The sequence below is a fragment of the Mobula birostris genome, chromosome 5, assembly GCF_030028105.1.
Source record: "Mobula birostris isolate sMobBir1 chromosome 5, sMobBir1.hap1, whole genome shotgun sequence".
In the NCBI taxonomy this organism is placed as follows: domain Eukaryota; kingdom Metazoa; phylum Chordata; class Chondrichthyes; order Myliobatiformes; family Myliobatidae; genus Mobula; species Mobula birostris.
The window spans coordinates 202028252-202051094 of NC_092374.1; the positions used below are offsets into that span (position 1 = coordinate 202028252).

General features: G+C 46.5%; 1 protein-coding gene across 1 annotated transcript in view; it reads left to right on the plus strand.

The window, feature by feature from the left end:
• The window catches only part of neu1 (neuraminidase 1), a 56505-nt gene that overhangs the window by 20910 nt on the left and 12752 nt on the right, over positions 1-22843 (plus strand). The window contains exons 2-4 of the mRNA XM_072259337.1: positions 545-734; positions 10572-10834; positions 16069-16251. Coding sequence (XP_072115438.1) covers positions 545-734; positions 10572-10834; positions 16069-16251 — 636 coding nt within the window. The remainder of the gene's footprint in view (positions 1-544; positions 735-10571; positions 10835-16068; positions 16252-22843) is intronic.

The following is a 22843-nucleotide window of genomic DNA, read 5'->3' on the forward strand; positions in this document are numbered from 1 at the left end:
CTTTGAATTGCCTGTCACTGATGACGTGTTTGAATTGTTGACCAACAAAAATGCCTTACTTAATCTTGGCACAAACAGAAAATCTGCAGATGTTGAAAGTCCAAGCAACTCACAAAATGTTGAGCTGAAACGTCGACTGTACTTTTTTCCATAGATGCTGCCTGGTCTGCTGGGTTCCTCCAGCGTTTTGTGTGTGTTGCTTCCTTAATCTTGGTATCGGATATTCTGAGGAAAGTCTGCCTCAAGTAGCAAAATCCTTCAGGGAAATGTGCAGTCTTTCTAAAATCTGTCCTGCCCTGTAGCATCCACCCTGCCTAAGCATACCAGGGCACGGTAGAAAACTTTTCAGCTTACATTGTGGGCAACATTTTAACTGACTTGAGTTATGAATTGTAATACAAATATAGGCAATTTCAAAAAATGATGTGCGATAGGGAAATTTCATGGTGATCGGCAGGGTAAAGTCCATAAGATACATGCAAAAGTATTCAGGAGGCAAAATCTTCGTTGTCCAGTGTAACTATCCTTCCACCTTTTCTTCCAGATCCGCCCACTCATTGAAGATGAGCAGCTGCTGTGGATCAGGGGTGTTATTGGCGAAGTCAACACCTTCAGGATCCCACTCATCGCGATCACCCCCTCTAATAAACTCATTGCCGTGGCCGAGGCAAGAAAATATTCGTCAGCTGACATTGGTGCCAAGTTCATTGCCATCCGCACATCCACTGATAAAGGTGAATGGGTAAACATTGTCCTTCAGTAAGGAATGAAGGTCCTGCTTCTGTCTTCCTACTGATATTGCCAGGACTTGAGGACCTGAGTTATTGGCAAAAGTTGACTAGGTTAGCACCTCAATCCCCAGAGCAGAGGAGAATGACGGGAGATTGTGCTAAAGGATTCTGTGAGAGATCTTTGCCTCAGTGATGGCCTTAGTGAATGGACCACTTTTCAAAAATTCATTTTCAAAAATGTTCGTATTGTCGATCCAACAGAGATTTTCCCAGGTTAGGTAGCCATTTCAAAGTGGTTGCTTAAAGGTAATGTCACTGATGGTTCTGTGGTTACAAATGAGCCCAACTGGGTATGGAGGGTAGATCTCAATCAGAGAGCCTTATTCTTGACCCAAAATGCCTCATGGCTACTGGGGCTTGTGCTTGTGTGTTATTGAAATACCCTGACAGCCTTGGAGTCAGTCATCGTAGAATTCTGCAGCATGAAAATTGGTCATATGGTGTCACTCATATATGTTGACGAAGTTGTCCTCCTGCACTCGTCCCATTTGGGCCCTGTCCCTCTTAACCTTTTCCCATCCACGTGCCTGAGGAACAGATACAATGGGCCAAATGGCCTAATTCTGCTCCTATGTCGTATAGTCTATTTCAATGCTTTGGAAAAGTGATTGAGTTTGGAGGGTTAAACTTGACGGCAGAGCACGGGATTCATGGCAGGAATCTGAGACCTTTGGAGGGACAGAGGGATTTTGAGGTGCACGTACATGGATCCTTCAAAGGTGCAGTGCAAGGTGATAGGGTGGTTAAGAAGGAGAATGGTGCGTTGGCTGTTTATTTGGCGGATTTAGTTCAAGAGCCACGAAGTAATGATGCAGCTCAATAAAACTCTGGTTGGACTAGATTAAACTCGGAGTATTGTATTCAGTTCTGGTCACCTCATTATAGGAAGGATGTCAACCTTTAGAGTGTGTGCAGGAAAGATTTACCAGGATGCTGCCTTAATAGAGAGTATGTCTTATGAGGAAAGGTTGATTGAGATGGGGCTTTTCTCTTTGGAAGATGAGAGGCCCCTTGATAGAGATGTAGAAGATGAGAAGAAGCTTAGATTGAGTGGATAGCCACAGACTTTCTCCCAGGGCGGTAAGCATTGTGTTAATATTGAGGGATAGTGCAGAGCACACCTGGACATCAGCATGCAGGATACTCAGCTGAACTTTTACTGAGAACCCTGCTTGTACAGTATGTGAACTCCTCCCTTGTGGGAGTGGCTAACACTATCAACTACCACTACAGCAAGGGCACATAAACTTCAGGTGTTTGGAGTATAGGGAGGAGAGATGCAAGAGGTATGTTTCTTTTTACGGAGTGGTGGATGTGTGGAATGTGCTGCCAGGTGTGGTAGAGGCAGATACATTCGGGACATTTAAGACACTCTTGGATAGGCATATGGATGATAGAAAAATGGAGGGCACTGTGGAGGGAGGGGGGAGATCAGATTAAACTTGGAACAAATTAAAAGTTTAGACCATACGCATAGAAGCAAAATTAGGCCATCCAACCCATCAAGTCTGCTCTGCCTTTGTATCATCCGGATCTAGGATCCCCCTCATGCCCATACATCTGCTGCCTTGCCACATCCTTTGATGCCCTGACCAATCAGGAAACTATCAACTTCCGCCTTAAATATACCCATGGACTTTCCCTACGCCACAGTCTGTGGCAGAGTACTTCACAGATTCAATATTCTCTGGCTAAAAAAAATTCCTCAATATTTCTGGTTTTAAAGGTCACCCTTCAATTTTGAGGCTGTGCCCTCTGCTTCTGGATGCCCTACCATAGGAAACATCTTCTCCATATCCATTCTATCTTGTTCTTTCAATGAGATTCCCTGCATTCTTCAAAATTCCAGTCAGCACAGTCCCAAAGCTGACAAATGCTCCTCATATGTTAACCCGTTGAACCCCGGAATCATCCTCGTGAACTTCCTCTGGACTCTCTCCAATGACAACACAGCCTTTCTGGGATATTGGGCCCAAAACTGTTGACGGTATTCCAAGTGCGGCCTGTCTAGTGTCTTATAAAGGCTCAGCATTATTTCCTTACTTTTATGTTCTGTTCCCCTTGAAATAAATGCCAACATTCATTTCCCATTTTTTACCACAGACTCAACCTGTAAATTAACCTTCTGGGAGTCTTGCCCAAGGACTGCTGAGACACTCTGCACCTCTGATGTTTGAACCTTCTTCCAATTTAGATAATAGTCCGCACTATTGTTCCTTTTACTAAAATGCATGATCATACATTTCCCAACACAGTATTCTATCTGCCACTTTCTTGTCCATTCTTCCAATTTGTCTATGATGTGCTGATGTTTGAGAGGGTACAGAGAAGATTCACTAGAATGATTCCGGGAATGAGAGGGTTAACATATGAGGAACGTTTGTCCGCTCTTGGACTGTATTCCTTGGAGTTTAGAAGAATGAGGGGAGACCTCATAGAAACATTTCGAATGTTGAAAGGCATGGACAGAGTGGATGTGGCAAAGTTGTTTCCCATGGTGGGGGAGTCTAGTACGAGAGGGCATGACTTAAGGATTGAAGGGCGCCCATTCAGAACAGAAATGCAAAGAAATTTTTTTAGTCAGAGGGTGGTGAATCTATGGAATTTGTTGCCACAGGCAGCAGTGGAAGCCAAGTCATTGGGTGTATTTAAGGCAGAGATTGATAGGTATCTGAGTAGCCAGGGCATCAAAGGTTATGGTGAGAAGGCAGGGGAGTGGGACTAAATAGGAGAAAATGGATCAGCTCATGATAAAATGGAGGAGCAGACTCGATGGGCTGAATGGCCTACTTCTGCTCCTTTGTCTTATGGTCTTACTGCAATCGCATTGCTTCCTCAGCACTATCTACCCCTCCCCTTATCTTCATATCATCCACAAATTTTGCCACAAAGCCATCAATTCCAGTATCGAAATCCAAGTATCCTGAAACCTTATCCTTAATAATGACTCCAACAATTTCCCAACCTCGGCGGTTAGGCTAACTGGTCCATAATTTCATTTTTTTTTATTTCCTTCCTCTCGTCTTAAAGAGTGGAGTGACATTTGCAATCTTCCAATCCTCTGGGACCATGCCAGATTCGAATGATTCTTGAAAGATCATGACCAATGCATCAGTTATCTCTTCAGCAACCCCTCTCAGGAGTCTGGGATGGACTCCATCTTGTCCAGGTGACTTATCCACCTTAAGACCTTCGAGTTCCCTGGCACTTACTCCTTTGTAATAGCGATAGCACTCACTGCTTCTCCCTGACACTCGCGGACCTCTGGCGCACTGCTAGTGTCTTCCACAGTGAAGACCGATGCAAAGTACCCATTAAGCTCATCTGCCATTTCTTGGTCCCTCATTACTACCTCACCTGCATCACTTTCCAGTGGTCCAATATCAACACTCACCTCTGTTACTCTTCATATGACTGAAAGAAACTTTTGGTATCCTGCTTTATATTATTAGCTAGCTTGCTGTCATATTTCATCTTTTCACTTCTTATAGCTTTTTAGTTGCCCTCTGAAAATTTCCCAATCATCCAACTTCCCACTCACTTTTGCTACCTTATTTGCCCTTCCCTTCGCTTTTCTGCAGTCCTTAACTTCCCTTGTCAGCCACGGTTGTCTACCCCCGCCATTACCCCTACCCCTGCTGTAGCTCCAGTTCCCTAACACAGTCTCTAAGGAGCTGCATCTTGATGCACTTGGTGCAGATGTGGCCATCAGGAAGGCTGATAGTCTCCTGGAAATCCTACATCTGATACCCAGAACAGAGCACTGGCCCTGTAGACTTGCACCCTATTATCTCAATAGTTAAATAAGGAATGAGCTTGCCTACTTGCCTACTTGCCTTGCCTTTGCCTGTTGGTACAACATTATGGGCCGAAGGGTCTGTACTGTGCTGAACTGCTCCAACGCATCATTGGCATGTGTCTATAAGTCATAGGAGCAGAATTAGACCATTTGGCCCATCGAGTCTGCTCTGACATTCCAACATAGCTGATTATCCCTCTTAATCCCATTCTCCCCGTAAACTTTGACCCTCTGACGAAACAAGAACCTAGCAACCTCCGCTTTAAATGTACTCAATGACGTGACCTCCTCAGCCGTCTGCGGCAATGAATTCCACAGATTCACCACCCTCTGGCTGAAGAAATTCCTCCTCATCTCTGTTCTGAACAGTATTCTGAGGCTGTGCCCTCTGGTCCTTGACCCAGCTACGAGAGGAGACATCCTCTCCACGTGCTCTCTATCTAGGCCTTTCAAACTCGATCGATTTCAATGAAATCCCCCCCTTCCATTCTGCTAAACGTAAGTGAATACAGGACCAGAGCCATCAAATGCTCTTCATACGTTAACGCTTTCATTCGCAGAATCATCCTCGTGAACCTCCTCTGGACCCTGCCAGCACATCTTAGATAAAGGGTCAAAACATTTCAGAATACTCCGAATGTAGCCTAACCAATGACTTATAAAGCCTCCGCTTTATACCTTGCTGCAATACTCTGGACCCTTGAAATGAATGCTAACATTGCATTTGTTTTCTTCACCCCTGACTCAACCTGCAGGTTAACCCTTGTAGAATAATGCATAAGGGCTCCCAAGTATCCTTGCATCTCAGATTTCTGAATTTTATTCCCCATTTAGAAAACAGTCTACACCTTCGTACCTTCTACCAAAATGCATGACCATACATTTCCCTACATTATATTCCATAGGCCACTTCTTTCCCCATTCTCAGTCTGTCTGTATGCTTCTGCAGACTCCCTGCCTCCTCAGCACTATCTGCCCCTCCACCTATCTTTGTATCGCCTGCAAACCTGGCCACAAAACCCTCACTCTGCTCATCCAAATCCAAATTCACTTCTGTGAACCAGGGGTTGGGGGCTGAATGCTTTTACAAGGCACTGTAACCTTCAGCGAGTATAGGGCCCAGAGCCACCAAATGCTCCTTAATCATGTCCTTACTCAGTGTTTTAGTTAAAATGATGTTAGTCTTTGATCTGGAGAAAAGTTCGAACACTTTGAAGGGGAAATGTGCACAGGCTATAAGACTAGTTGAGTGTCTACCACAGGGGTCCCCAACCTTTTTTGCACTGTGGACCGGTTTAATATGGACAATATTCTTGTGGACCGGCCGACCCGGTGGGTGGGGGGGGGGGCGGTGGGTAGGGTTGCCAACGGACAAGAGTAGCAGTCAAATACGTTGTTTACTCTGAGAAAGACTACAATGACCATGAAGCGTTGCGCGGGCACCAGTGCGCATGCGTAACCTGTGTATGCGTGCGGCTGCTGATTTTCTTTTTCCTGCAAATCGCTTGTGGCGATTCTGTTCGGCGGGGGGGGCGGGGGGGTGTTAATCACGACCGGAATATAGGTGATAAGTGGCTAATACACTCAGTTTCGTTTCTAAAAGGGTTTATCTAACGAATTCAATATTAAAAACACAGCGCATATTTTCCTCGCATGAATATAGCGATAAGTCAATTATCAGGGGAGGACAGGGGGGCTTGAAGTAAGTGTTGAACGAACTTCCAGTAGAAGTGGCAGAAACAGGTTCGATATTATCATTTAAAGAAAAATTGGATAGGTATATGGACAGGAAATGAATGTAGGGTTATGGGCTGGGTGCAGGTCGGTGGGACTAGAAGGGCAGAGATGGCCTGTTTTCGTGCTGTAATTGTTATACGGTTATATAAGTCAATAGCATCATAACATTTTAAGTAACGTTTGGATATTAAACACACAGCGCATATTTTCCCCGTATGAACATATAAATTCATTGCAACACACCGATATCGCTGAATCAGTGGGAGCCCTGGGCTTGTTTCCCTGCAACATGACGGTCCCGTTGAAGGGTGATGGGAGACAGCGATACTCGAAGGGGGTTCCTTATGTCCAGCCTATTCCGCAATTTAATTCTCGTTGCATTCATTGCAGAAAGCTCCGCTTCGCAGAAATATGTTGGAAGCAACGTTTTCAGTGCTTTCGTGGCTGTCTCAGGATATTTAGCCTTGACTTTGATCCAGAATGCTGGCAGAGATGTTATGTCAAACATACTTTTCAGCCCGTCGTCATTTGCAAGCTCGAGGAGTTGATCTCCTTCCCACGCTGACACGCATGATGCGCGGGTAATGACCTCGCATGCGTAATGGCTCAACAGTGCGTGACCGGGAATGAGGAAAGGTGCAGCTGACTCGTATGGCCAAATCGTATTGTTTCCTCACGGCCTGGTAACGCATGCTTTGCGGCCCGGTGGTTGGGGACCGCTGGTCTACCACATTGGTCAGGTTGGTAAGCCCCCCCCGCCCCCCCAGGTTAACGAGTCCCAGGACTGAAGGTCCATGTGGTCAAAGACCAGAGTTGGTGAGCCCAGTACTTGGAGGCCACATGTCTGCGACTCTACGAGCCCAAGCGGACTTGGGGCGGACTTTCCCCCAACGTCAGCAAGCCCCAGGGTCAGAAACCCACACGAGTCCGGAACTCGAGGCTCAGAGTTCAAAGTCCCGTGAACGGCGAGTCCTGGGGTTGATAGCGAAGGTTGAAGAGTGAAGTTGGCAAGTCAAGAAACCGAGGCACTTGTGTCATGGGGTGTGGAAATCTGAAGCCCGATGTACTCGAAGGGGGAAGTTTTAACTGTTTGCTCACTTCCATAGATGCTGCCTGACTGCTGAGTTCCTCTAGCATTTTGTGTGTGTATTGCTCTGGGTTTCCAGAATCTGCAGATTTTCTCGTTGATTTCTGTTGGTGTGTTGTTGTTGTTCTGCCGAACATGGTGTGTATGCTACGTTGGCGCCAGAATGTGTGGCGACAGTTGTACCACGTTTCACCTTGTTTCGGTGTGATAAGCAAATCTGAATCTGATCGGGAGCGACGTTGTGACATTTTGAAAGGGAAACGTGCGCTGAGTGGACGGTGATGTCTACCTCACTGGTCACTGGTGTAGCCAAAGGGGAATTTCTTCTGTCCTCTGGATACTTTAGTAAGTATTGTAAACAGCGCCTCCGCTGCTGTAGAAACAAAAGTACAAATTGCACCTTCATGCCATCAAGATAAGACTGTGTTTCACCCACTCAGCCCTCGAGCATTTTCTTAGTCAACTCAAAAAAATGTAATCGTCCTTTATTCTCCTCCACCGGGTAATTGTGGAGGGCAGCACGGCCGTGTAGTCGTTAGCGTGACGCTCTTACAGCGTCAGAGATGGCAGTTCACTTCCTGCTACTGTCCGTAAGGAACCTATATGTTCTTCATGTGGCCGAGTGAGTTGCCTCGGGATGCTTCAAGTTTCCCCTCACGTACAGGATTCGGTTACTAATTTGTGGGCGTGCTACGTTGGCCGTTGATGCAAAATGTCAAATTTCACTGTATGTGGCAAATAAAATGCTCCTCCCCTCACTAAGGGGTATTGGGCGGCAACTTCGCTAAATTTTTTTTTAGCGTTTGTCTGTTTGATGAGGTCGAGTTGCTAGTTCGATGCTCAACTCAGCATGAGTGAACTTGTCAAATAAAGCTAATCTTTAGTACTTTGATCTTTGGGAGATAGTGTTGCAAAAAGCAAGGCCATGGATTACACTTTCTTGAATGTCCAGACTGAATCAGCTGCAGAGCCATCTCAGACGTGGTTAAAAATGAACCAAGTTCTCGAGGTTCGACCGTCACGTGTGTGTGCAAGGATGGCTGATATTCTTCCCTTAAAGACGTTAGTCGACCAGTTAGGGTTCTGTGGTAACCATTAGCAATGTTAAGCATTTCTTCCTGAATTGCATGAACTAACATTCTGCAGTGATGCAAGGTGAAAAGCATTGGGTCTTGTCCTTGCAATGCGGTGTTGCAATAGTGCTTGGGTCTGTTTCTGCATTGCAATCAAGCCATTGGCATGTCTCCCCGCTGAGTGCATTCGTTTGAATGACGGTGTGTTATCAGAAGAGAACCAGTGGCCTGTTGATGGGGAAAGATGCAGGACTGGGTTGTCATGGTGATATTCAAACTCTGCTTTGATAGTCCTGCTCTCCAAAACTGGTCCTTAAACAGCCCAGTTTGGAACCACACTCCAATCTGGTTGGCATCTGCTTGCCTATTGCGTATCAGTTTCTGTTGCAAAGTGGGCAGTCCTAAAAAGACTGGGAATGGGCCAAATTGATGAAAGCCTGCCTGTCTTTAATGGGCACTGAGAAATTGGAGATGTTTTTTGAAGTCTGTGTTCTTTGTGGGGGCAGTAGATGGAGCATATTCTGTCTGGAGGTCAGTGACCAGTGGTGTTGTAAGTCACCTAGGAGTCCTTATACAGGACTACCTGAAGGTTAATTTGTAGGTTGAGTCAGTGGTAAAGAAAGCAAATCTAATCTCAGCATTCATTTCAAGAGGCTTCATCTTTACAGTAGAGGAGGCCATGGATAGACATATCAGAATGGGAATGGGAGATGGAATTAAAATGTGTGGCCACTGGGAGATCCTGCTTTCTCTGGCGGACAGAAGCCACACTCAGGTTGGAGGAACAACACCTTATATTCCGTCTGGGTAGCCTCCAACCTGATGGCATGAACATTGACTCCTCAAACTTCTGCTAATGCCCCACCTCCCCCTCGTACCCATCGTGAATTTATTTATGTGTACACATTCTTTTTCTCTCTCTCTCTCTCTCCTTTTTCCTCCCTCTGTCCCTCTCTCTGTACCCCTTGCCCATTCTCTGGGCTTCTCCCCTCCCCCTCTCTTTCTCCCTAGGCCTCCTGTCCCATGATCCTCTTATATCCCTTTTGCCAATCACCTGTCCAGCTCTTGGCTCCATCCATTCCCCTCCTGTCTTCTCCTATCATTTCGGATCTCCCCCTCCCCCTCCCACTTTCAAATCTCTTACCAGCTCTTCCTTCACTTAGTCCTGACGAAGGGTCTGGGCCCAAAACGTCGACTGTACCTCTTCCTAGAGACGCTGCCTGGTCTGCTGTGTTCACCAGCAACTCTTATGTGTGTTGCTTGAAATTCCAGCATCTGCAGAATTCCTCGTGTTTGCGATCATATGAGGAGCATCGGATGGCTCCAGTTCTGTACTCCCTGGAATTTAGAAGGAGAGGTGACCTCATTGAAACTTATTAAATATTGAAAGACCTCAATAGAGTGAATGTGGAAAGGACGTTTCCTATGGCGGGGCAGTCTAGGATCAGAGGACACAGTGTCAGAATAGAGGAACATCTGTTTATAGTTACATATAGTTACAGCAGTGCAAAACAATACCATAATTTGATAAAGAGCAGGCCACGGGAATGGTAAAAAAGAAGTCTCAAAGTTCCCATCGGCTCCCGATAGTCTGGATAGCAGGCGGCAGAAGGGAGAAACCCTCTCTGCCATAAACCTCCAGGCACCGACAACTGTCGATGCATTGGAAGCACCCGACCCCAGCCGACTCTGAGTCCGTCCGAAAACTTCGAGCCTCCGACCAGCCCTTCAACACCGGGCACCATCTCTGCCAAGCGCTTCGACTCCGTCCCGGCCGCTGAGCAACAAGCAAAGCCGAGGACTCGGGGCCTTCTCCTCCGGAGATTCTGGATCACACAGTAGAAGTGGCAGCAAAACAGGCATTTCAGAAGTTTCTCCAGATGTTCCTCCGTACGCTCACGTCTGTCTCCATCAAATCAGGATTGTGCACGGCACCCTACTTGACAGATTACAGATATCATTCCCCAGAGTGGCTGCGCGCGCTGCGTCGCGCCGCCATCTTCTCCTTGGTAGGACCTGTACTGTGCTGAACTGCTTTGCTGAAAGATTCCATTTCCCAACACATCTCTTGGTGTCTCCACCAGGTGTCACCTGGAGTCCAACCACCTTCCTGGACAACGACGGCTCAAAGATCGACGGCCTGAACCTGGGGGTGATACTGGTCGACGAGGAGGTGGGCCGCATCTTTATCGTCTTCACGATGTGTGCCCACTACTACCGTTGCAATGTCTCCAGCACGCTCCTGATCGAGAGCTGCGACGACGGGCGGACGTGGAGCAAACCCAGAAACCTGTCACATGTGATCGGGATGAAGGTGTTCATGCCAGGCCCCGGATATGGGATCCAGGTGAGCTGTGTGTGTGTGTGAGAGGGAGGGAGATAGCAGAGAAACAGGCTCTTAGTCCTATTAGGCCCACGTCGCCATCAAATGCCCACTTCTGTAAATCCCCAGAACCAGAATATTATCAGCAGCATACGCTGTGAATTTTGTTCTTTTGTGGCAGCAGTACAAGTGAAATACATAAAATGTATCATTAATAAGAAATGAGTGCAAAAAAAAAAGGGACCAATAATAGTACAGTAATGTTTCCAGGTTCGTGCACAGTTCAGAACTCTGATGGGGAAGATGGTTAATAACTCTGATGGTTATTATTGCACCTCAGGGTGTACTGGGGTTTGGAGTAGAAACATAGAAAACCTACAGCACAATACAGGCCCTTCGGCCCACAAAGTTGTGCCGAACATGTCCCTACCTTAGAAATTACTAGGCTTACCCATAGCCCTCTATTTTTCTAAGCTCCATGTACCTATCCAAAAGTCCCTTAAAAGACCCTATTGTATCCGCCTCCACCACTGTTACCGGCAGCCCATTCCACGCACTCACCACTCTCTGTGTATATATTAAAAAAAAAACAAACTTACCCCTGGCATCTCCTCTGTACCTACCCCCAGCACCTTAAACCTGTGTCCTCTTGTGGCAACCATTTCAGCCCTGGGAAAAAGCCTCTGACCATCCACACGATCAGTGCCTCTCATCATCTTACACACCACTATCAGATCACCTCTCATCCTCCGTCGCTCCAAGGAGAAGAGACCGAGTTCACTAAGCTTGTTTTCATAAGGCATGCTCCCCAATCCAGGCAACATCCTTGTATATCTCCTCTGCACCCTTTCTATGGTTTCCACGTCCTTCCTGTAGTGAGGCGACCAGAACTGAGCACAATACTCCAAATGGGGTCTGACCAGGGTCCTATATAGCTGCAACATTACCTCTCGACTCCTAAATTCAATTCCACGATTGATGAAGGCCAATACACCGTGTGCCTTCTTAACCACAGTCAACCTGCGCAGCTGCTTTGAGTGTCCTATGGACTTTGACCCCAAGATCCCTCTGATTCTCCACACTGCTGAGAGTCTTACCATTAATGCTATATTTTGTCATCATATTTGACCTACCAAAATGAACCACTTCAAACTTACCTGGGTTGAACTCCATTTGCCACTTCTCAGCCCAGTTTTGCATCCTATCAATGTCTCGCTGTAACCTCTGACAGCCCTCCACACTATCCACAACATCTCCAACTTTTGTGTCATCAGCAAACGTACTAACCCATCGCTCCACTTCCTCATCCAGGTCATTTATAAAAATCACAAAGAGTAAGGGTCCCAGAACAGATCCCTGAGGCACACCACTGGTCACCGACCTCCATGCATAATATGACCCATCTACAACCACTCTTCGCCTTCTGTGGACAAGCCAATTTTGGATCCACAAAGCAATGTCCCCTTGGATCCCATGCCTCCTGACATTCTCAATAAGCCTTGTATGGGGTAACCTTATCAAATGTCTTGCTGAAATCCACATACACTACATCTACAACTCTTCCTTCATCAATGTGTTCAGTCGCATCCTCAAAAAATTCAATCAGGCTCGTAGGGCACGAGCTGCCCTTGACAAAGCCATGCGACTATTCCTAATCATATTATTCCTCTCCAAATGTTCATAAATACTGCCTGTCAGATCTTCTCCATCAACTTACCAACCACTGAAGTAAGACTCACTGGTCTATAATTTCCTGGGCTATCTCTACTCCCTATCTTGAATAAAGGAACAACATCCGCAACCCTCCAGTCCTCCGGAACCTCTCCCATCCCCATTGATGATGCAAAGATCATCGCCAGAGGCTCAGCAGTCTCCTCCCACGCTCCCACAGTAGCCTGGGGTACATCTTGTCCGGTACCGGCGACTTAACCAACTTGATGCTTTCCAAAATCTCCAGCACATCCTCTTTCTTAATATCAACATGCTCAAGCTTTTCAGTCTGCTGCAAGTCATCACTACAATCACCAAGATCCTTTTCCATAGTGAATACTGAAGTAAAGTATCCATTAAGTACCTCTGCTATTTCCTCCGGTTCCAAACACACTTTCCCACTGTCACACTTGATAGGACCTATTCTTTCACGTCTTATCCTCTTGCTCTTCACATACTTGTAGAATGCCTTGGGGTTTTCCTTAATCCTGCTCTCCAAGGCCTTCTCATGGCCCCTTCTGGCTCTCCTAATTTCCTTCTTAAACTCCTTCCTGTTAGCCTTATAATCTTCTAGATCTCTAACAATACCAATCTCTCTGAAACTTTTTGTAATCTTTTCTTCTTGACTAAATTTATTATAGCCCTTGTACGCCACGGTTCCTGTACCCTACCATAACTTCCCTGTCTCACTGGAACATACCTATGCGGAACTCCACACAACTAATCCCTGACATTTGCCACATTTCTTCTATACTTTTCCCTGAGGACATCTGTTCCCAATTTAAGCTTCCAATTTCCTGCCTGATAGCATCATAATTCCCTTTACTCTAACTGTGTGAAGAAACCTTCCAGAAACCGCCTAACACCCATCTAAACCCCTCGCTCTAGGGAGATGCCAATCGATATTTGGGAAATTAAAATCTCCCATCACAACAACTCTTATTATTACACCTTTCCAAGATCTGTTTTCCTATCTGCTCCTCGATATCCCTGTTACTATTGGGCGGCCTATAAAAAAAACACCCAGTGGAGTTATTGACCCCTTCCTGTTCCTAAGCTCCACCCACAGAGACTCCGTAGACAATCCCTCCATGATGTCCACCTTTTCTGCAGCCATGACACTATCTCTGATCCTCAGTGCCATGCCCCCACCTCTTTTGCCTCCCTCCCTGTCCTTTCTGAAACATCTAAAGCCTGGCACTTGAAGTAACCATTCCTGTCCCTGAGCCATCCAAGTCTCTGTAATGGCCACCACATCATATCTCCAAGTACTGATCCACGCTCTAAGTTCATCCGCTTTGTTCATAATACACTTTGTGTTAAAGCAGACACATCTCAAACCGTCCATCTGAGCGAGTCCCTTCTCTATCACCTGCCTATCCTCCCTCTCGCACTGTCTACAAGCTTTCTCTATTTGTGAGCCAACCGCCTCTTCCCCAGTCTCTTCATTTCGGTTCCCACCCCCCAACAATTCTATTTTAAACTCTGCCCAGTCGACTTAGCAAACCTCCCTGCCAGGATATTGGTCCCCCTGGGATTCAAGTGCAACCTGTCCTTTTTATACAGGTCATACCTGCCCGAAAAGTGTTCCCGATGATCCAGATATCTGAATCCTTGCCCCCTGCTCCAATCCCTCAACCACGCATTTATCCTCCACCTCACTCTATTCCTATACTCACTGTCACATGGCACAGGCAGTAATCCCAAGATTACTACCTTTGCAGTCCTGCTTCTCAACTTCCTTCCTAATCCCCTGTAGTCTATTTTCAGGACCTCTTCCCTTTTCCTACCTATATCATTGGTACCAATATGTACCATGACCTCTGGCTGTTCTCCCTCCCACTGCAGGATATTGTGGACACGATCTGAAACATCCCGGACCCTGGCACCTGGGAGGTAAACTACCATCCGAGTTTCTTTCCTGCGTCCACAGAATCGCCTGTCTGACTCCCCTAACTGTAGAGTCCCCTATCACTGCTGCCTTCCTCTTCCTTCCCCTACCCTTCTGATCCACAGGGCCAGACTCTGTGCCAGAGGCACGGCCACTGTTACTTCCCCCAGGTAGGCTGTCCCCCCAACAGTACTCAAACAGGAGTACTTATTGTCAAGGGATACAGCCACAGGGGTACTCTCCAATACCTGACTCTTCCTCTTCCCCCTCCTGAGTTGATGGAGGGATTGAAGATCATGAGGGTCACAGAGAGCGCGAAAGCACGTAGTCTTTTACTTCCCAATGAGAAGGTGATTAAACCGAGTGGTTATCGGTGTAGGATCAGAGGTGAGAGATTTAAAAGGGATATCAGGGGCAGCTTCCTCACACAAGGGGTGGTGTATATTTAGAGTTGGACGTATTAGGAACTTTTGAAAGCCATGGAGCTAAGTGCATAGGAGATGTTTCCTGAAGTATGTTCCCAATGTGAGCAGATCTGATCACTCCATGGGCTGCAGAGTCAATGTGGACCAGTTGACCCAAAAACCCTCTTTCCATGCTTTAGGACTTCATGTTTGACCATAATGTAGGAGCAGAATTAGGCCATTCAGCCCATCGAGTCTGCTCTGCCATTCCATCATTGCTAATTTAGTATCCCCCCCCAACCCCATTCTCCCACCTTACCCCTGTAATCTTTGACACCCTTACTAACCAAAAATCTGTAAACCTCTGCTTCAAGTACCTGATGAATTGTCCTCCACAGCCACTTGTGGCATTGATTTCCACGTGTTCAGTATCCTGTGTCCTCATCCCTGTTCTAAATGGACCACCTCTGTCCTAGACTCCACCGCTACAGAAAACATCCTCTCCACATCCACTCTATCCAGGCTTTTCAATATTGGTACGTTTCAATGAGATTCCCCCCTCACTCTTCTGAACTCCAGGGAGTGTAGGCCCAGAGCCATCAAACCCTCCTCGTACATTAACCATTTCATTCCCAGAATCAATCTCATGAACCTCCTCTGGGCCCTCTCCAGTCCCTGCACATATTTTCTTAGATGTCGGGCCCAAAACTACTAACACTCTAAGTGCGGTCTGAGCAATGCCTTATAAAACATTACAACCTTGTTTCTATATTGTAGTCCTCGTGAATTAATGCTAACATTGTGTTTGCCTTCCTCACCATGTACTGCAGGTAAGTGGGTTTGATATAGACATGGTGGACCTGCTTTTCTGTTATGCCTCTCAGACTCTGTTTCTGTGATCCAAAAATGTTCTGATTGCCACATGTACGGTGAAAAGCTTGGCTTGCACACTGGTTGTACAGACCAATTCATTACACTGTGCATTGAGGTAGAACAAGGTAAAAGAATCAATTGCTGAGTGTTGTCTCAAAGGTTGTAGAGTTCATATGGTACTTGAATGAGTGGTAAAGGCACTTACTGTCTGAGCTTTTCCATCATCCCCGCCATAGGGTATTGATTAAAATTAAACACATTCCCAGCACAAATTAGGCAACTCTTCCTGCTGGAACCAAATTCCTTTCTCACTAAGTAAGTTCACACAAGTTGACAGCTCTGGGCACTTTCTCAAACTTTCCAATGATGGCTTCCTACAGAAAAAGTACCCGCCGAACAAGGGCCGCTTGATCGCCTGCGGGCACGGAACAATCAAGGAAGATGGGATATTCTGCATTCTGAGCGACGACCATGGCAAGACTTGGAGGAATGGCGGGAGCCTGAAGGGAATTCCATACAATCAGCCGAAGAGACGCAGCGACTTCAACCCGGACGAGAACCAGGTACTAATGCCGGGCTGCGTGGTTTGTGTGGGGGCTGCAGAGGGGAAAACGAGGCAGATGAGCCGTGGTGTTGGAGTTTTCAAATGGTGGGCTTGGGGATGTGAGAGGGGTTGGTTTAGGCTGAACTTCGGATGCAGTTTGTTGGTGATGCTAAATCGTTCAGATTTGACCACCGTGCTAAAGGAAAGATGCTGGGAAAAGTGCAGAGAAGATCCACAAAGATGTTGCTGCGTCTTGTGTGGTTGAATTATGCAGAGAGTTTGAGCAAGCATGGTAAATTAGCAGTTAGTATAATGGCAGTGACCCAGGTTCAGTCCTTGCCGCTGTCTGTAAGAAGCTTGTAGGTTTTCTCCGGGTGCACCGGCTTCCTCCTGCAGTCCAAACACGTACGGGTTGGTAGGTTAATTGGGTAGTGCAGACGTGGACTGGTGCAGACAGACTATTACCTTGCTGTATCCCTGTAGCGTTATATCAAGTTCGCAGAGGCATAGGTGGGCTTTTTCCCCAGGGTTTGGGAATCAAGATCTGAGGGGAATAGATTTAAGGTGAGAGGGAAGAGATTTAATGGAATGGCAACGCTTCCACCCTGATGGTCATGGCATGAAACAAGCTGCTGGAGCGAGTGGTTGAAGCAGGTACGCGGCTTGGAAGATGGCGCCTCTGGGGTGCAGCCCTGTGGGCAACCAATGCCAGCTCACACTGAAGTGTCGCGGGAGGAGGAACATCGGGATTTCACTGTGGCGGATGTATGGATAGCGGTCTTTGTAGTCGAGCGGTCACATTCCCACCCTTTTCCTCTTGACTGGGGGAGAGTTTGTTGCATCAGGAATCTCCGAATAAAAGAGCGGTACGACACCTGTAACACCAAAACAGCGACTGTCGTCTCCCCATTCGACATGAAAAACAGGTGATAACTCTCTGTCCATGTTTGGGAGAGGGAGAGGTCCAAGTGTCAGGTAAACAAGTCTTTTTTTTGTTGACTACAGATCATGAGTGTGTTTGTTGCTTTTTTGCTGAAACGGGTGGGGGGCGGAGGTTGATGCTACTGTTTGTGGGGTGGGGGGAGAGGGGACTGGAATTCTAACCTTTTTCTACCGTTTATTCTGTGGGGTTCTGATTGTTGTGGATGTCTGTAAAGACAAACATTTCAGGTTGTATGCTATGTACAATTTCTGATAAATGAAACCATTTGAAAATAAACAACATTTAAAAGGTTCTTGGACAGGGTCAGTGTATTGGAAAGGTTTTGAGGAAAATGGGCTAAACGCAGGCAAGTGTGAATCTTGATCAACACGAGCCAGATGTGCCAAAGGTACTGTTTCTGTGTCTGGTTAGACTCTACAATGGACACTGTGACATTGAGCCCTTGTCCATCAGGCATCTGTTAGACTTGCGAGACCATGGATCTGCGCCTGGAAAGTCTTCACTCTCCAGGGCGCAGGCTTGGGCAAGGTTGTATGGAAGACCAGCAGTTGCCCATGCTGCAAGTCTCCCCTCTCCATGATACCAATGTTGTCCAAGGGAAGGGCATTAGGACCCATACAGCTTGGCACCAGTGTTGTCGCAGAGCAATGAGTGATTAAGTCCTTTGCTCAAGGACACAACACGTTGCCTCAGCTGGGGCTTGAACTCACGACCTTCAGGTCGCTAGTCCAATGCCTTAACCACTTGGCCACGTGTCCATCAATGAAGCAATAACATGGGCCAGTATTTAAATCCTGGCTGATTTCTCCCCTATTATTCTTGGGCTGCACCAAATCCCTTTCAGGTCGTTCTGCATCTACTGTCTGACAGTGAATGCTTGAGTTACAAAGGGCTGTTCATAACAAAGTTGTTTAGTCTTATTTCCTGTTCTCCTGTGTAAAGGCGAACAAAGTCTGCTGCAGACTCACTGCTGCCAGATTCAGGTCCAACCGCGTCGTCAAGTTTGCTGATGATACGACAGTGATGGCCTTACCAGCAACAATGATGAGTCAGCATACAGAGAGGAGGTAGAGCTCCTTGTCAAGTGGTGCAAGAGTAACAACCTGAACCTCGACATGGACGAGACAAAAGAGATGTCTGTGGACTTCAGGAAGGCACAGGTCGACCGCTCCCCATTGCACATCAATGGATCTGCTGTACGAAGTTGCTCGGTGTGCACATAATGGATGATCTAACCTGGACTAACCCCTCACTAGTCAAGAAGGCGTGGAAGAGTCTACACTTTCTGAAGATACTGAGCCATGCAGAGCTCCCTACGTCCCCTTTCTACAGGACCACCATGGAGAGGGTCTTGTCTGGATGCATCATTGTATAGTAAGGAAACTGGAAGGCATCGGACCACAGGACCCTACAGAGGGCAGTGAAAAGCTCCACGAGGACCTTTGGGGTCTCCCTCCCCGCTTATTTGTGACACTTACCAGGAGCGTTGCAGATGAAGGATCTAAAGCCTAGTTGAGGATCCTTACCACACGTTCCACAATCTCTTTGACCCACTAGCATCAGGAAGGAGGTACAGGAGCATCAGGACTAGCACTGCTAGACCGGGCGACAGCTTTTCCCTTGGGCTCTGAGATGAATGAATACTCTGCCACCACCGAAGTCTTGTCACTGGGACAGCGAGCTGTTTACTGCTTACCCGTGCTGCACTTTACTGCACACATTTTGAACCTGCAAGAAGTGCATCCAGCTGCAGCTCCTAACAAACCACGTTAGGGAACTGGAGCAGGAGCTGGATGACCTGCGGATCATTCGGGAGAATGAGGAGATTATAGATAGTAGCTACAGGGAAGTAGTTATGCCAAAGGAGCAGAGCACAGGAAATTGGGTCACTGTCAGGCGAGGGAAGAGGAAAGGGCAGGCAGAACAGGGTTCCCCTGTGGCCATTCACCTCAACAACAAGTATACCGCATTGGATACCGTTGGGGGGATGACTTATCTGGGACAAGCTGCAGTAGCCGGATCTCTGGCACTGAGTCTGGCTCTGCAGTGCAGCAGGGAGGGTGGAAAAAGAGGAGAGTGGTGGTGATAGGGTACTCGATAGTTAGAGGTGCAGATAGGAGGTTCTGCGGTCGTGACAGAGAATCCAGGATGGTTTGTTGCCTCCCGGGTGCCAGGGTCAAGGATGTCTCTGATCGCTTGCATGACATTCTGAAGTGGGAGGGTGACCAGCCAGATGTCGTGGTGCACATCGGTACCAATGACATAGCAAGGAAGAGTGAGGAGGTCCTGGAGAGTGAGTATAGAGAGCTTGGTAGGAAGCTGAAAAGCAGGACCCTGAGGGTGGTAATCTCAGGATTGCTACCTGTGCTAGGTGCCAGTGAGGGTAAGAATAGGATGCTCTGGAGGATGAACAAGTGGCTGAGGAACTGGTGTAGGGGGCAGGGTTTCAGATTTCAAGATCATTGGGACCTCTTCTGGGGCAGGTGGGACCTGTACAAGAGAGATGGGTTACACTTGAACTACAGGGGGACCAGTATCCTTTCAGGGAGGTTTGTTAGTGCTATTGGGGAGGCTTTAAACTAGATTTGCAGGAGAATGGGAACCAGGGTGCCAGAGCTGACAGTGTGGCTGGGGTGAAAATAAATTATGTTAAGAGTTCAAGCAAAGCCGCAAATAGGTTGTGAGTGGTGGTAAAAATCTTCTGAGGTGTATATATTTCAATGTTAAGAGTATTGCGGGGAAGGCAGACGAGTTGAGGGCGTGGATTGACGCGTGGAATTATGATGTTATAGCAATTAGTGAAACTTGGCTACAGGAGGGGCTGGACTGGCAGCCTAATATTCCAAGGTTCCGATGTTTCAGATGTGATCGAGGCAGAGGAATGAAAGGTGGGGGAGTAGCATTGCTTGTCAGGGAAAATATTACAGCAGTGCTCAGGCAGGACTAGAGGGCTTGTCTACTGAGTCCTTATGGGTGGAGCTGAGAAACAGGAAAGGTATGGCCACATTAGTGGGGTTGTATTATAAACCACCCAATAGACAGTGAGAATTGGAGGAGCAAATCTGCAGAGAGATAGCAGGCAACTGCAGGAAACATAAAGTTGTGGTGATATGGGATTTTAATTTTCCACATATAGATTGGGACTCCCATACTGTTAGGGGTCTAGATGGGTTAGGGTTTGTAAAATGTGTTCAGGAAACTTTTCTAAATCAATATATTGAGGTACCAACTAAAGGGGATGCAATATTGGATCTCCTGTTAGGAAACAAGTTAGGACAAGTGACGGAAGTGTGTGTAGGGGAGCACTTTGGTTCTAGTGATCGTAACACCATTAGTTTCAACTTGATCATGGACAAGGATAGATCTGGTCGTAGGGTTGAGATTCTGAACTGGAAGAAGGCCAAATTTGAAGAAATGAGAAAGGATCTAAAAAGCGTGGATTGGGACAGGTTGTTCTCCGGCAACGATGTGATTGGTAAGTGGGAAGCCTTCAAAGGAGAAATTTTGAGAGTGCAGAGCTTGTATGTTCCTGTCAGGATTAAAGGCAAAGTGAATAGGAATAAGGAACCTTGGTTCTCAAAGGATATTGCAACTCTGATAAAGAAGAAGAGAGAGTTGTATGACATGTATAGGAAACAGGGAGTAAATAAGGTGCTTGAGGAGTATAAAAAGTGCAAGAAAAGACTTAAGAAAGAAATCAGGATGGCTAAAAGAAGACATGAGGTTCCCTTGGCAGTCAAAGTGAAGGATAATCGAAAGAGCTTTTACAGGTACATTAAGAGCAAAAGGATTGTAAGGGATAAAATTGGTCCTCTTGAAGATCAGAGTGGTCGGCTATGTGTGGAACCAAAAGAAATGGGGGAGATCTTAAATGGTTTTTTTGCGTCTGTATTTACTAAGGAAACTGGCATGAAGTCTATGGAATTGAGGGAATCAAGTAGTGAGATCATGGAAACTGTACAGATTGAAAAGGAGGAGGTGCTTGCTATCTTGAGGCAAATTAAAATGGATAAATCCCCAGGACCTGACAGGGTATTCCCCTCGGACCTTGAAGGAGACTAGTGTTGAAATTGCAGGCGCCCTGGCAGATATATTTACAATGTTGGTGTCTATGGGTGAGGTGCCGGAGGATTGGAGAATGGCTCATGTTGTTCCGTTGTTTGAAAAAGGATCAAAAAGTAATCTGGGAAATTATAGGCCGGTAAGTTTGACGTTGGTAATGGGTAAGTTATTGGAGGGAGTACTGAGAGACAGAATCTACAAGCATTTGGATAGACAGGGACTTATTAGGAAGAGTCAACATGGCTTTGTGCGTGATAGGTCATGTTTGACCAATCTGTTGGAGTTTTTCGAGGAGGTTACCAGGAAAGTGGGTGAAGGGAAGGCAGTGGATGTTGTCTACATGGATTTCAGTAAGGCCTTTGACAAGGTCCCGCATGGGAGGTTAGTTAGGAAAATTCAGTCGCTAGGTATACATGGAGAGGTGGTAAATTGGATTAGACATTGGCTCAATGGAAGAAGCCAAAGAGTGGTAGTAGAGGATTGCTTCTCAGAGTGGAGGCCTGTGTCTAGTGGTGTGCCACAGGGATCAGTGCTGGGTCCATTCTTATTTGTCACCTGTATCAATGATCTGGATGATAATGTGGTAATTCGATTGGCAAATTTGCTGATGATACAAAGATTGGAGGTGTAGTAGACAGTGAGGAAGGTTTTCAAAGCTTGCAGAGGGACTTGGACCAGCTGGAAAAGTGGGCTGAAAAATGGCAGATGGAGTTTAATACAGACAAGTGTGAGGTATTACACTTTGGAAGGACAAACCAAGGTAGAACGTACAGGGTTAATGGTAAGGCACTGAGGAGTGCAGTAAAACAGAGGGATCTGGGAATATAGATACAAAATTCCCAAAAAGTGGCGTCACAGGTAGATAGGGTCGTAAAGAGAGCTTTTGGTACATTGGCCTTTATTAATCAAAGTATTGAGTATAAGAGCTGGAATGTTATGATGAGGTTGTATAAGGCATTGGTGAGGCCGAATCTGGAGTATTGTGTTCAGTTTTGGTCACCAAATTACAGGAAGGATATTAATAAGGTTGAAAGAGTGCAGAGAAGGTTTACAAGGATGTTGCTGGGACTTGAGAAGCTCAGTTACAGAGAAAGGTTGAATAGGTTAGGACTTTATTCCCTGGAGTGTAGAAGAATGAGGGGAGATTTGATGGAGGTATATAAAATTATGATGGGTATAGATAGAGTGAATGCAAGCAGGCTTTTTCCACTGAGGCAAGGGGAGAAAAAAACCAGAGGACATGGGTTAAGGGTGAGGGGGGGAAAAGTTTAAAGGGAACATTAGGGGGGGCTTCTTCACACAGAGAGTGGTGGGAGTATGGAATGAGCTGCCAGATGAGGTGGTAAATTCGGGTTCTTTTTTTAACATTTAAGCATAAATTGGACAGATACATGAATGGGAGGTGTATGGAGGGATATGGTCCGTGTGCAGGTCAGTGGGACTAGGCAGAAAATGGTTCAGCACAGCCAAGAAGGGCCAAGAGGCCTGTTTCTGTGCTGTAGTTTCCATGGTTTCTATGTTTTTTCTTTTGTTAACTTATTTATAGTATACTGTTTGGTTTATATGTTTGTTGGGTGCTCCATGGTCCGGAAGACATTGTTTTGTT